The 15,720-nt window shown below is 38.3% G+C and overlaps 2 protein-coding genes across 2 annotated transcripts in view; one reads left to right on the top strand and one right to left on the bottom strand.

The window, feature by feature from the left end:
• Positions 1 to 3,069: 3,069 nt before the first annotated feature.
• Positions 3,070 to 12,646, top strand: NUDT15 (nudix hydrolase 15). Its single transcript, XM_019650832.1, has 3 exons — positions 3,070 to 4,483; positions 6,876 to 7,072; positions 12,030 to 12,646. Exons 1-3 carry the CDS (start codon positions 4,326 to 4,328, stop codon positions 12,188 to 12,190), a joined length of 516 nt encoding a protein of 171 aa, XP_019506377.1. The 5' UTR covers positions 3,070 to 4,325; the 3' UTR covers positions 12,191 to 12,646.
• A 2,200-nt stretch (positions 12,647 to 14,846) lies between these two features.
• Positions 14,847 to 15,720, bottom strand: part of MED4 (mediator complex subunit 4) — a 34,206-nt gene continuing 33,332 nt past the window's right edge. The window contains exon 7 of the mRNA XM_019650831.1: positions 14,847 to 14,877. Coding sequence (XP_019506376.1) covers positions 14,847 to 14,877 — 31 coding nt within the window. The remainder of the gene's footprint in view (positions 14,878 to 15,720) is intronic.

Here is a 15,720-nt window from a genome sequence, read left to right as displayed (position 1 = left end):
TGTTAATCACTGTTCTGACTACACGGGATACTGAGATCGAAGACATTCTCCTTGAACTCAATGCTTCTCTGGGTTCTTCTTTCTCTGGAGCTCAGGCTCCCCAACTCCTCCGAGGAACCTGCTTCCTTGGGCTCCAGCCTAAGGCTAGCTTCCCAGGAAATATCACAGTCCATAAAGATACGACACCCAAAAGGATGACTTTTTTTTTTTTTTGGATAACTTTTGTCATTAAGTTTAGCTCTGTACTGTCTTGAACCTCTTTGTTGCTAAATTGCATCTTGACCTTTTCTTTCCACAAGTCCACACTGTACTTTTATTTTGCTTTTAATCTGATTTATTGAGGTCTACTATACATATAATTTGCAGTTTACTGTGCAGTTCTGAGTTTTGACAAATACGTCATCCTGTTACTGCCATCACAATCAAGAGGGAGAGCAGTTTCTCCACTCTCGAAAATTCCTCATCTCCTTTTGTAGTCAACCTCTTCATACCATCAGCCCCAGGCAAATACTGACCCATTTTTTGTCTATAGTTTTCCCTATTCTAGGATGTTATATAAATGGAATCATAGCTAGCATTTTATATCTGATTTCTTTCATTTAGCACAATGAAATTGATATTCATCCATGTTGTTATTTCCATTGTATGGATATACTGCAGTTGATTTATCCATTTACCAGTCGAAGAATATTTGAGTTTCTTGTTTTTGGTGATTAGGATCAAAGCCACTTTAACATTTGCATACAGGTCTTTGAATATAAGTTTTCATTTCTCTTGGGTCATTATCTAGGGATTGCTGAGTTGTATGATAAGCAAATGCTTAATATTATACACAACAGTAAATTATTTTCCAAAGTGGTTGTACCATTTTGCATTCCTACCAACAAAGTATGGGAGTTCTAACTAGCCTATATCATCACCAGCACTTGGTATTGTCAGTGATTGTGGAGTTTTAAAAAAAACCTTATTCATGTTAATGGGTGTGTAGAAGTACCCCAGTGTAGTTTAATTTTTCATTTCCTAATGACTCATGATGTTGAGAATCTTTTCATGTGCTTATCTCTTTCTAGTGAAATGTCTGTTCAATTATTTTGCCATTTAATGAATTGTTTGCTTTATTATTGGGTTTTGAGAATTCTTTACATATTCTAGATCCAAGTTCTTTATCAGAAATATGCTTTGCAAATATTTTCTCCCAAGTCTGTAGTGTATCTTTTCATTTTCTTAAATAGTTTCCGTCTTAGTCAGTTTTGGCTGCTCTAACAAAATACCATCAACTGGGTGTATTAAACAACAGACATTTATTTCTCACAGTTCTGGAGACTGTAAGTCCAAGATCAGGTGCCAGCAGTTTCTGGTGAGAGCCCTCCTTCTGGCTTGTAGGTGGCCATCATTTTACTATGTTCTCATATTGGGAGAGACAGATCAAGCTCTCTGGTCTCTTCTTACAAAGGTGCTAATCCTATCATAAGCATCCCACCTTCATGATCTCATCTAATTACTTCCCAAATTCCCATCTTCAAATACACTGAGGAGTAGGGCTTCAACATATAAATTTCAGAGGGGATACAATTCAGTCTGTAGCATTATTTCTAAAGAAAGTTCTTAATTTTGATGAAGTACAAATTATGAATATCTCTTTTATGGATGCCTTTGGTGTCATATCGGAGAAACCGATGCCTAATCCAAGATCACAAATATTTTTATTTATGTTTTCTTCTACACTTGCAGGTGTTTTTATTTAGATCTACATTCCATTTTGAGTTGTTATATATGGTGCTAGGTATAGATAAAGGATTATTATTAGTATTGGTATGTCAAATTGTAGCAGCACCATTTGTTTAAAGACTATCTTTTCTCCATTCAATTGCCTTTGCAAATTTTTAAAAGTCGATTAACCATAACATGTAGGTCAATTTCTAGCTTTTCTATTCTGTCTCATTGATCTGTGTTTATGCTTTTAACAATACCACACTCTGATTACTGTGGCTTTATCCTAAGTCTTAAAATTAAATGGTGTAATTCCTCCACTTTTTAAAATAATTATTTTGATTTTCATAGTCCTTTGCATTTCCATATAAATTTTAAAATCAGCCTGTCAATTTCTACTGAAAAAAAAAAAGGCTTCTGGTATTTTGATTGGGATTTCATTTAATCTATATAAATCAATTTGAAGAGAATTGACATCTTAACAATATAGTCTTCTGCTCCATGATCATGGCATTTCTATTCTTTCTCCCTTTTTTTTTTTGGTGAGCCATCCTGCCACCTGTTGGTAGCTCAGCGGCAGCTCAGCTCGGGCTGGGCATCAAGCCGCTGTTGCTCAGAGCTCAAACTCTTGAGCAAGCTCTTAACCAACTGAGCCACTCGGCCAGCCCAGCATTTCTATTCTTTTAAATCTTCTTTAACTCCCTCAGTAACATTTGTTATAGGTCTTACACATCTTTTGCTTAACTTATCCCTAAATATTTTATATTTTATATTTTACACAGTATTGCTTTTAAATTCGATTTCTGATTCTTCACTGCTAGTATAAAATTGATTTTGTATACTGTATTGACCTTTAATCCTGTGAATTTGCTCAACTCACTTATTCAAATAGATTTTTGTAGACTCCTTAGGATTGTCCGTGAATAAAGCCAGTTACTTCTTCCTTTCCAATTTAACTATCTCTTATTGACTTCTTTTGATTTTATCGGTTGCACTAACTAGAACCTCCAGAAATATGACTAAAAGTGCTGAGAATGAACATCCTTGCTTCTCTCAAGTTTTCATCTTTCACCATTGTATTAGTTTGCTAGGGCTGCCATAACAAAGCACCACAGACTGGGGGCTTAAACAACAGAAATTTATTTTCTCACAGTGTTGGAGTCTAACAGTCTGAAATCAAGGTGTCATCGGGGCTGGTTTTTCTGAGGCCTCTTTCCTTGGCTTGCAGATGGCTGTCTTCTCCCTGTGTCCTTCACATGGTCTTCCCTGTGTGTGTCTTAATCTCTTCCTCTTTAAGGACAACAGTCATATTGGATTAGACCCACCCTAACAACCTCTTTTTAATTTAATTACCTGTTTATAGACCTTATCTACAAAAACAATCACATTATGAGGTATGAGTAACAACAATTAAATATGCCAGCTATAAGTCTTCAAAAATTGTTAAAATTTCCTTTCATTTCTAGTTTGCTTAAAGATTTTGTTTAAATCATGGATGAGTGCTGAATTTTCTCAATTTTTTTCCTGCATCCATTATGATGATTGTATGCATTTCCATTTTCCATCTGTTAATATGGTGAATTACACTGATTTTTTCCAATTTTAAACCAGCGTTGTATTTCTGGGAATAACCTATTCAGTCATGAAATATCCTTTTTATATGTCGGCAATTTTTATTTGTGAAAATATTACAGAATATCTTTGTGCTGCACCACACACTGAAGATGTGTTTGTAAGTAGGAGAGATGCTATATAAAAAAAAGCTTAATCAAAACTCATTTACTATAAAAAACAGAATAAACATATTCCTTCAAAATATGCAAATATCAAAATTAACAGTTCAAAGAACTGAAAGCGGATGGAAGCAGGACTAGAGGGTAAGGTTGTTCTTGTTGCCATTTTTTGTACCATTTGACCTCTTTAAATTAATGTGCACATTACTTCTGTAGAAGTAAAACAATTTATGTTAATTAAAAAAAGTAAATCCTCCCCACCCAAATACTAGTTGTTTTTAGTTTGTCTCAGTTACAACTCTGATTCAGCTGGGATCAGCTGTGTTGGTGCATGGTGTGCAAACAACTGTAACAGTGACTGTTTTTTTCTCCTGACTAGGTAAATGACTCCCAGAATAATTTACTGTTTAGTTCTTATTTCTCCCCAGGATTTGTGAGTTCTGTTATTTATATTAGAGTATTCCTATACTATCTATCCTTGCCCTAGTACCACACTGATTTGAGCTACAGTGAAAATGAGTTTACTGTGGTGGAGAAAAAGCAATAGAATGTACAAAGGCGCAGGTTTATAAAAGCTGGTGGCCAGTAAATGTATGGTTTGGAGGAATCTGCGAATAGATAAGATAAAGAATGTTGCAAGCCCAACAGTAAGGGGCATTAGTCAAAACGAAGCCCTTGATACCTATTCCTTCCGGAGCAAACACGACGCTTCACAAGCTGAAACCCCTTGGTGGGACAGAGACACCGAGGATGAGCCAGCAGAGGCCGAGGGGCTCGCGCGCTGTGATTTCCGGCGCCTGCGCAAGCACAGGAAGCATGGCGGTGGCCTGGGGGCGTGGCGCACGTCACTTACAGCTGTAGCCCGCCGCATCACCTCGCGGCATGACGGCCAGCGCGGAGCCGCGAACGCGGCGGCCCGGAGTCGGGGTAGGAGTGGTCGTGACTAGCTGCAGGCATCCTCGCTGTGTCCTCCTGGGGAAGAGGAAAGGGTCATTTGGAGCGGGCGGTTTCCAACTTCCGGGGGGTCACTTGGAGTTCGGGTGAGCAGCCCCCTAGCCGACCCGGGGAAAGCCTAACGTGCGCAGAACGAGCTCGCGCCCTCGGAGCGTACGCCCGTGCGTACGAGCGCCGACGCTGCGTCGTTGGTCGCGCGTTCCTTTGTTCATCCCCCTCGGGCCGCTGTATGTGATTTTCCCCAGTTGTCTTGAAAATACCCTTTTGCTGTGTTGTACCAATCGATATCAAAGGAAGGGCACATATTGCATGTGGTTAATACATTTGTTAAATCTCTCAATCTTAACTGACTCCACTCTCTCTTCCCCGATGCTATGTTGAAGACTGTGGGTCCACCTATTTCTTACAAAAATGATAGAAGTAGGGGCTCAGTCCTAGTGCCTTTCAATCAGACTTTGTTCTTTATAAACTATGGAATTCTTACGATCTTTTAACACATGGACATTTTTGAAATGGTCTTCAGAATTTTCAATAAATTCTAGCTTCAATTATAGCTTCAAACTTATTATAGCTTCAATAAGTTTATCGTTTTCAGATAATTAAGATAAGCCATCAGTTAATAAATAAAATTTCTGTATTAAAAAGCAAATGGCCCAGACAGATACACCATATTGTACTTTGTCAATTGTTGGTGGGCATTTAGCCAAACTTTGATCACAAACTAAGCACTAGTTAGAATGTATAATTGCAAAAGATAGTGTTGGAGCCTTGACTCAGCAACGAAGTGCCAGCATGAACTTTAATGAGCTTTTTACTAAGTGCTAAATATTATGCTAAGCTCTTCACATGTGTTCTTTTACTTATTTTTGTATAACTGATATACTGAGTGGGCTAAATTTGATGGAAAACTAACAGGAAATGGCTTTATTTTCTCCTTCTGTTGTCTTGAAACATGATTTGTCTCCCTTCTTTGCTACTCTATGACATTCCCTGCAAATTCTATTATTTTCCTGTCTCATGATTATAAAAATAAATCACATTTTGGTCATTATGATCCACTTCCAAGCATTTATCTCTCTCCTGTGGTGGGGAAGGGAGGCGTGGGCCATTGTTTTGTTCTTTCTCCACCTTCTCTCACTGTTTCTGGCTTCTTTCCTTTTCCATTGTGTTGGGGAAGGGGCAAACCTTTCACAGGACTGGTTCTGCTGTGGTCCATCCATCGCTGCCCTCTGGGTGTGGTATTCACATGTACTCTCTTTCTCAGGGTATGCTTGTTGGTAATCTGGAAGTCCTTCAAGGATTTCTACACTGCACAGTTCCCTGACATAGGTGGCTGACTTATTGTGATGCTGACCACCCCCTCCACTAGCTCTAGCTTTTAGCACATCACCCGACATTTTTTTTCTGCTGGGGTTCCCAGCAGTCTGTTATAGCGTTTGCTTGGCCCAAAGGAAATTCACAATGGGAAATAATGCTTTCACTGCTGCCCTTTTTCCTTGCTCAACCACTGCGCTGCTCTAGCCAGTCTCCTTCCTTTCAAATTCCCACAGTGGGAATAAACACCAACCTCTGTATTCACGTGCATCCCTACACACCAAGCAACACATTTCAGACTTACTCAAGAGCTCTTAACCCTCCTACCACCTACTCTGATACACTGGGGGTAGGCCTGTGAGTCTGCAACTTACCATGCATGTCTTCAGCAGGGAAGTAACACGCCAGTATCTCCTTCTTGGGAGTCACACCCAGTCTCTAGGACTAATTCTCCTGGAGCACCCCTCACTGGCTTGGCAGCAGAGTTGGCCTCTCATCGAGAGGAAGGGAAACATTCCTACAGGCTGAAAACTCACAACATTCCTCCCTATCAAAGATCTGTCTTTCTATGTAGACTGGATGGGGTAAGGGTCAGGACTAAACTGGTCTTCCTTAACAAACCCTCAAGTTCACATGGTATCTCTTTGCTCTTTTTGTCCTCTTTGGAATTTAGAGGTGTGTATTGCCTATTGTTCTCCAATTGTGAGGCTTAAACTGAAAATCTGAGACTACAGAAAAAGACATAATCCAGTTCTTGATACATTACAACAACCCCATGAGACACTAACACTGTTCTCTTTTTACTTATCCAAGGTAGAAAGCAATAAACTTCGAACTCAAACCTAGGTCTAGTTGACTCCAAAGCCTGTGCTCTTAACTAATATATTAAATTGCCTCCTGATTACAAACCGCTTCCAGGCATGTGAACTAGTGCTGAAATGGCTGAATGTTCACTTTGTTGTTGTTCAAAATGAAGTCCTTTTTTCTTCAGATAACTAGATACAGTATATACAGAGTGTCAAAAGCAGGGCTTGATTTATTGTTTTAAAGCATGAACCCATTACAGTTCTTTTTGCTTTACACTAGAAATTGCTAGCCAAGAATTTCTGGCAAAAAAATTTATGTAAATAGAATTGAATATAATAGTGTGTTTCTGTTTTCCAGTGAAAGCTGGGAAGAATGTGCTCAAAGAGAAACCTGGGAAGAAGCAGCGCTTCACCTGAAAAATGTTCGGTTTGCCTCAGTTGTGAATTCTTTCGTTGAGAAAGAGAATTACCATTATGTCACTATATTAATGAAAGGAGAGGTGGATGTGACTCATGATTCAGAACCAAAGAATGTAGAGCCTGAAAAAAATGAAAGTAAGAGAATTATCTATAATAATATATATATACTTTTTTTTTTTTTTTTTTTTTTTTTTTTTGAGGAGAGCATATCATCTGAAGGTTGTGTTGCCAGGTGAGGAGAATTCGATTCTCTTCATATAGAAATGTAAATAGACTTAAATTCTGGAGTCCTAAGGAAATAGCAGGAAAGGAAACTGGCTCTGGAGCCAGACTACTGGGTTTGCCTTCTGATTCTTCCACTTAGAGCTTTGTGACCTTGAGCAAGTTATCATCATCTCTAAGCCTCTTTTCTCATCTATGATAATAGTAACTGCCTTAGATGGTTGTTGTAAGGGTAAAATAAGTTAATACTTATAAAGAACCTAATGAGCACAGTAGGTATTCAGTAAATGTTAATTTTCTTATTGGTGTTTAATTTTATTACAAACTATGATTTTTAGCAAAATATTAAACTGCCTCCCTCAGTTTTCTCACCTGTGCAAGAGAGGTAGTAACTTTTATAGAGAGTGATTAACCTGACAAAACAGTTGGATTGAGTGCTCTGAGAGCTTTAATGGCAATAGCTGATATTTATTATTTACTGCATGTTAAACATTGTTCTAAGGGTTTTGCATGTATCATCTCTATTCAAATTTCATAAAATTCCATGGGAAAAGGAACTAAAGAGAAAAATATGAAACTTACTGAATATATTATTTGCCATATGAAACCTTATTCAGGAGGTCTGGTGTACTGGACCTCCCCTCTAAACACTTAATTTCTTTTCTAATGTGGAAGAATCTTTTCATGCAACAAATACTCATTGAGTACTGTGTGCTGGACACTGTTCTAGGCAGGCACTGAAGAAACAGTGGTGTGTAGAACCAAGTCCCTGCCCTCTTGGACTTTACATTTTAGTGGGGACAAAGGCAGCAAATTAGCAGATGTTTTGTAATAGTAATGATAAGGAATAAGAAAAATAAAGCTGTGTAAGGGCAATGGTGCATGTGTACTGTATCAGGGTGGTCAGGAAGGGCCTCTGAGAAGGGGACACGAATGCAGAGGCCTGGAGGAAGTGATATTTGTAGAATGACTAAATCATGTCTAAAGATCGATTTGACTGAATGAACAGATGGGCATGTTCCACCTGAAAGCCTGTTGAGTAATATAAAATATTTTATAAAATAAGTAACTACTTGGAATCACCTAAAACAGCGGTTCTCAACCTGTGGGTCACGACCCCTTTGGGGGTCGAATGACCTTTTCCCAGGGGTCGCCTAAGACCATCGGAAAACAAAAAGATACTTACATTATGATTCATAACAGTAGCAAAATTACAGTTATAGAGTAGCAACGAAAATAATTTTGTGGTTGGGGGTCACCACAACATGAGGAACTGTATTAAGGGGTCGCAGCATTAGGAAGGTTGAGAACCGCTGATCTAAAAGGAACTAGCAAAATTTGAGCTGTATTTACTCACACTTCAGAAACCAAATGTGTGGGTTCTTTCCTCATACCAAACAATTCTTCAACTCTCCAAACATCAGTTGGCTGTCCTATAATTTAATTCAATTCTAACAGTGTCTGCCTAAAGTTAGGGTGGGATCGCAAAAGTTAAAGAGCTCATTTTCACAGACTGCCTCCACTTCAAATGCCACCAGGAAGTCCTGGCCTCCTGTAATTTTGACCATACGGATTTAAATTGGGGGTTCCCACAACCCCCTTCTCAGGTTCAATAATTTGCTAAATTGGGCCACAGAACTCAGGAAAATACTGACATTACTAGTTTATTATAAAGGATATAATAAATGGAAGAGATGCAAAGGTCAAGGTATGGGGAGGGGGTATGGCACTTTCATGCTCTCGCCAGGCAGGCATGCCACCCTCTCAGCCCCTCGATGTGTTCACCAACTCGGAAGCTCTCCAGTCCAAGTTGTGCAGCGTTTTTATGAAGGTTCCACTATGTAAGAACCTATGGTTGATTAAATCATTGTCAATCTGTGATTAACTCATTAATCTCAATCTTCCCCTCCCTTGCCCTAGGTAGGGCCCGGGTGGTGGGGCTTAAAGTTCCAACCCTGTAATCATGCCTGGGTCTTTCTGTTGACCAGCCCCCATCCTGAATCTATCTAGGGGCTCCCAGCCACCATTCATCTCATTAGCGTAAACTCAGGTATGGTTGAAAGGGGCATATTGTAGATAACAAAAGATGCTCCTCTCATCTCTATCACACAGGAAATTATAAAGTCTTTAAGAACTCTGTTCTAGGAAAAAGGAATGAAAACCAAATATATACTCGTGTGATATCACAATATTACACAAAGAAACACCCCAAAAATATCCAAAGGCCTTTAATTAGCCTAGGGTACTATTAAAATTATTCATGCCTAAAGAAGTGGAAGGCAGGAAACATAGGTAAGAACTGTGCCAGGTTTGTTGGGGGTGTTCTCTACAAGTCCCTCCTAGCTCTCACATCCCTCATTATCCCAGATAAAATGAGGAACAGGAGAGGGGAGAGCCCAGGACAATAATAGTGGAAACAAAAATCAATAGTCTTGACATTATGAAGCTGTAGGGAAAAGCAGTTGATTAATTGGCTTTTTAGTATTAAATTGAAATTTAAATATGTATATTTCTATTTTAGTACTTTTTGTAGGACTCAATTTACTTTTTTCGGAAACAAAATAGATTACATATAACTGATTTTTTAAAAATTAATTTCGAGGTGTAATTTATTCCAGTAATAGCACAGATTATTACTAAGATAGGGCACGCGAATGAAAATTTTCTTATTTTTATCTTTTCTATGGGCAAAATATCCTGAGACTGAAAGAGACAAACTTGATGAGATCGTTTTTGTTTTTTTTTCTGCTTAGTATCCTTCATGAGCAGCAGATACGGAAAGCACTCCTTGGTAGAGAAGGCGCTGAGGACACAGCTTTTATGGAACAAGTCTCATTCACCCAGCAGGCCGCTTGCCGTCTTCTATCTATCACGTCTTCCTCCTACCCTATCTGGCCTCTGCAGAGATTTGAGTTGCTGAACTTTGGTTCAGATAGAAACTTCTCATCTTGTTTTTCTGAGTTGCAGACCAGTATTCTAGTTACCTTCTAGACAGCTTCCCCTAATGCTCAGAGAGCATCTCAAGTTCAGCTCAACTTCATATCATACCTTTTTTCCTTTAATGAACTTTGAATCCATAAAGAACAGATATTTTGGCTCATTCATCTTTGACTCTTCCCGGCCTGACACTGCCTGGCTCCTAATCAGGGTTAGAATATGTTGAAGAAAGGAACAAGGGAATGAATCTACAAGCAAACCTCTTTCTGTGAGGTTCTCTAACATGGTATCTAGGTTGGCTTACTTTTTAAATAACAACTTCTTTTTTTTTTTTAACTTTTATTGGGGAACAGTGTGTTTTTCCAGGACCCATCAGCTCCAAGTCAAGTAGTTGTTTCATTCTAGTTGTGAAGGGCAGTGCATCTCAGTGGCCCATGCAGGTTTGAACCAGCAACCTTGGTGTTATGAGCACTGCGCTCTAACCAACTGAGCTAACTGGCCGCCCCTTCAAATAACTTCTAAAAGATTATTATTCTACTTTATGAAGTTCTATATTAGAGTTTTTGTTACTATATTATTGTATTGTTTTTTTCTATTAGAATAGTTTTTTATGCTTTGTGATGTTTTTTAGTCATTTATATAACTTTTTGAGTTTGTCTACCTTCATTTTGCTGACTTTCTGACATGCTATAATAGTAACCTCAAACCAAGCGGTATGATTTTACAAGGCCCAATGTTACTAGCAACAAATCAGGTTTGATCAGAAATATCTGTTCCTCTCTCTATCCCTTAGTAAAAATATAGCAGGAACTATTTTCATTTTTTGCCCAGTTGAGAGCTCTTGCTGATAACCAGCTGCAGCCTGGCCAAAGTGCAATGCTTGGTGGGTCTTTGTTTTATTTCTAATAGAGAGATGCAGTCTCTGTCCGATGTCCATCAGATCCTGGATGTGGATGTCCTGCTTCAGTTTACCAGTCACTCACCTTTTCTCCAGGCTTCCGATCATCACTCAGAGGGTCATCCAGACACTTACTTTTCTAGGAGACAGGAGAAACTTTACAGACAGCTCTCTTGAGACTCAGTTAATTCCTCATCTTGCAGCAGTTTGTTGGGCAGTATCTACCTATCATCTATCTATCTATCTATCTATCTATCTATCTATCTATCTATCTATCTATCTATCATCTATCTCCCTTCTCTTCCTCTCTCTCTCTCCCCTTCTCTCTCTGTTAGTGTGTGGACAGCATTGCTGGTTAGCTCCTGAACTTGTTCCAATTTCATGGATTCTACTTTAATGTTATTTACATTTAAATCACTAAAGAAAATTCCACTCCCTAGAATATTTTTCTAGGATTTCATGTATTTTACAACGAATAGACACTGTTAAACCTTTATTGTTTCAATAGATTTCTTTTAAAAATCAGCTCCTTCCGTATTTATCTTTCTAAGATATACCATGGCACGGAATATTTTTTATTCTCTGCATAGCTTCTATTACTTTTTTAAGAGATGGAGGAGAGCTTAGAAGTTGTGTACTGTACCTTATTTTATGGATGAGGAAACTGGTTTATTTTAATGTAGTGTAACCTGTAGTATATAAAGTTCTGTGCATTTTGTTTAGCCAAATATTTAAATAAAAATGGAATCATGCAACATCTGGGTTGTACCACAGTGTGGCCTTGTAAACTTGGCTTCATGTTCAGATAACGACATGTTTTCAATGATCATTATTATCTTCTTAAGATCTTCATTCTAAATGCAAATTATGTTTGTATAGCCACACTAATGCACAGCAGCAGCATTAGTGCGCTTTCTTATCAGTAGCAAATTCTTTTAAAGTTTAATTTATTTTTTCCAAGTATAGGTTAACTTGCCAAAATAAATATCCTTTGCTTCCTTTCAACTCAATAAATTGATTTGGTATCTTTTCTAGGTTGGGAGTGGGTTCCTTGGGAAGAATTTCCTCCACTGGAGCAGCTCTTCTGGCCACTGCGTTGTTTAAAGGAACAAGGCTATGACCCATTTAAAGAAGATGTGGATCATCTGGTAGGATACAAAGGAAGTCATCTCTGGATGGACAAGAAGATTCCCTGATGTTTTTTTCTTTTTTTAAAAGACAAAAAAAGGTCTGGTTAGAGAATATCTACATTTCAGAACAACTCCATTTTATCTAAAAAGTTCCATATCATTGCCAGTTTATTTTCAGTCTTCTTAATACACCTACCACCCTTTCAACTAGTATTTGCGAAAATTTTTCTGGGATTTTGTCATGAATTGTATTCCAGACTCACAAAACGTGCCAAGCTGTGATGTTGTGATCTGCTTTCCATATTTCTCTATGACATTTACTGTATAGTTTGTCATCACCAGCTTGAATGGAGTAGAGTGTAGTAGAATCTGCCTTAGTGTTTCCGTTCAAATGCTAACACTGTATGCCTATACTGTTTCCACAAAAATAAGACCCAGCCGGAAAAGAAGCCCTAGCATGATTCCTCCAGGATATGGGAGGCACGCACCCCTCACATGAGAGTTGTATGAACTGTTTCAGGGAGAAGGGTGCCTTTTCCACAAGCTCCTTAAGCTTAAAATATTCAGTATGCCAAGGTGCCATACTTTGACACCTAAAATCATGCAAGCGCTTATTTTCCAGCTAGGTCTTATTCTCGGGGAAACAGGGTAGTAGAGTATATCATGTTTGTTGATTTTCCTCTTTTGTTTTATCTAAAACAAAAACTTTTTGGTAATATATTGTGATAGTCCTTGAAACTAGAGTGAATGGGACAGGTTATTAGAGGATATTTCCATTTCCTAGGTTTCTGATTGGGAAGTGAGGCTAACCTTCTAGGATCTGTATTCTATCATTAACAGGCCATCTGATTTTGAATTTCTCACCTAATCTCTGTGAGATCCAGCATCCTTATATGTAAAATGAGATTACACTAGGGCAGTGGTTCTCAAAGTGTGGTCTGGGTTAAGTCCTTGGGACTTTCTGAGGATACTCAACATCAAAGCTGTTTCTGTAATACTAAGACATGATTTGCCTTTCTCACTCTTTCTTTCATGAGTTTTCCCTACGCTACGTGATGTGTGATATTATCAGACTGGAAGCCAAAGCAGCAGATAGGAGAATCCAGCTCTTCTATTAAACCAGACATTAATTTGAAAAAATGTAAAACAATGCCACTCTGCTCAGTTTTTTTAGCAGTTATTTTTCATAAAAGTTATGTTTACATGTGATGGGTTTTTGTTATTTGTAAATGTTATTTGAATTAATATAAGTCTTAAAATTTCTTAGTTTTAATTCTTAATATGATAAATATCACTAGATAAAATGCTACAAAAACTCTTTGGGGTACTCAGTAATTTTTAAGAGTATAAAGGGGTTCAAACCAAAAAGCTTAAGAACCTGGATTAGACCATAAGTTCACATCCTTTTCTTTATGAGCCCACTTCTGTAAAAGTCCATGCTTCTCCTAGAGCTGGTTACATTTGAATTTTGCCCTTTCAAAAGACTCAAGTACTATTGTAATACATGCTACAAAAGAATTTCCAATAACTGGATATCATTTTTTAAGTTCTTAAAATTTAAAAAGTTGTTTGTTTTTTCAAAATTGTAGTGTTTTCCATAGGTGCTGCCTGAACACATTCTTTTTTTCTCTTTCAGATAGACATTCTGCTCTGACTTGCTGCACACAATAGTCCCCCCAAACAGGGTCAGACTTGCTTATTTTGATATATGTACCATGTAAATGAGTCTCAGTATTCCTTTCAGTACTTCAGGGTCAAAGAATACATTTTTCAGTGTGGGAAAAGCAGCAATCTGAAAGCATGACATTTCTTTAAAAATTTACGCTAACTTTGGATTTCCACTTCCTGAGACCCATGTGTTTGACTATAGCACTTTTGTCCTATCTTTAATTAATCACATCTTTAAATTAACATTCATATATGTCTTTATTTGCCTTTGAATACCCTTTTGGCACCTGCCACAACTCTTGGGAGTTATTTTTTACCTTCATTTGAGAAGCAAGGGTTTTGCAGCAAGTGTTGAATTTAGTACTCGGTTCCTTAAATTTTATTTATTGTATTTAGCACTGTCTGGATTTGTTTTATACATTTGTTTATGCGCTTATTACCTGTCTCTTCCCTTCCCCTCTGCCTCAAAGTCCAGGAAGGCAGGCTCTTGCTGTTTGATTGCCGTATCCTTAGCACCTAGAAAGTGCTCAAACATGAGGAAGGAAAGGAAAAGATGGGGATGGGGCGGGGAGATAGCTGTGGGGGCACTAGACCACATTGGATATGGCAAATATTCCTTCTCACTAACTGACCTTGGAAACCTTTTCAACACAGTAACCAGCACCAGCTGAGTGATGATGCGTAATTGAAACCTATGCCAAATCAAATGCTAATATTTGATTCTATCTATTAGAAGGTAAGGCAGCTAAGACACTTGAAAGGTTTCAGCAAAAGATTTAGGGGAGAGTATTATTTAAGGAATATAAGAAGTAACCACTTTGTGGCAGCAGAACTCCTTTAAATGGCCATAAAGTGAAGGTTCAAAGAAAATAATTTTCCCATACAAACATTCTAATCATATCTATCATGACCAAAGAGTTGGTCTTATCAAAATTGCTGAAAAACTATATGTTTAAATGAGGATACAACAAACGTACTTGCTAACTGAAATTGAATTTACCAAATTCAGTAACATGGTCTTAAGTGTATTATATATATTGGTATACAAGGGACCTCAACAGGCAAATACATATACCAAATTAAATCTAAAATAAAATATAAAATAAAAAAGCAAATATCTCACAAGGCTAAACATTCATTAAACATTTAGTTAATTAAGAGTTTACACAGGCTCTTGGGTGATGTTAAGGCTGAATTGGGTCCCCCAAAAAATCCTGTTGGAACCCTAACCCCCCAGTACCTCAGAATGTGACTGCATTTGGAGATAAGGCCTTTAAACGGATGATTAAGTTAAAAGGCCACTGGGGTGGGCCCTAATCCAATACGACTGCTGTCATGAGAACAGGAAATGTGGACACACAAGAAACACCAGGGCTGCAGGTGCAGAGAAAAGGCCATATGAAGACACAGCAAGAAGGCCATCTGCAAGCCAGAGACTTGCTAAACCTCCCAGCACTTTGATGGGGGAATTCTAGCCTCCAGAACTATGTGAACATAAATTTGTTGTTTAAGCCATGAATCTGTTATTTTGTTACAGCAGCCCTAACAAACTAAACTAACAGGGGGCCTAAATCTCACAGCTTAAAAACTAATAGAATCAACAAATGTTTGCTATCATGGCTTCCCACACACTTTCCATGCCTGGCATCCCTGAATTGGAGTTTGGCAGCATCAAAACAATCTTTCAGAACCGAGTTCAAACTTTTCCACTCCTTGGCATTTTTTAAAATTTTTATTGTGGAATTGGGGGGATGGGAACAGTGCTGGGGAATTGGGGGAAGGAGAACAGACAAGTTGCTGTCCTTTTGTTCTTCAGTCTAGTTGTGGAAGATGTTGCTTCACTGGCCAAAGTTGGCACCATCATTGTGCTCTTCCCGGGCGAGGCAGATCAGTCGCCGGCTTCTGGACAGCCGCTCACTGCAGCTGCT

The sequence above is a fragment of the Hipposideros armiger genome, unplaced genomic scaffold, assembly GCF_001890085.2.
Source record: "Hipposideros armiger isolate ML-2016 unplaced genomic scaffold, ASM189008v1 scaffold_148, whole genome shotgun sequence".
Classification (NCBI taxonomy): domain Eukaryota; kingdom Metazoa; phylum Chordata; class Mammalia; order Chiroptera; family Hipposideridae; genus Hipposideros; species Hipposideros armiger.
This window is presented reverse-complemented; position numbering and strand designations above follow the sequence as displayed.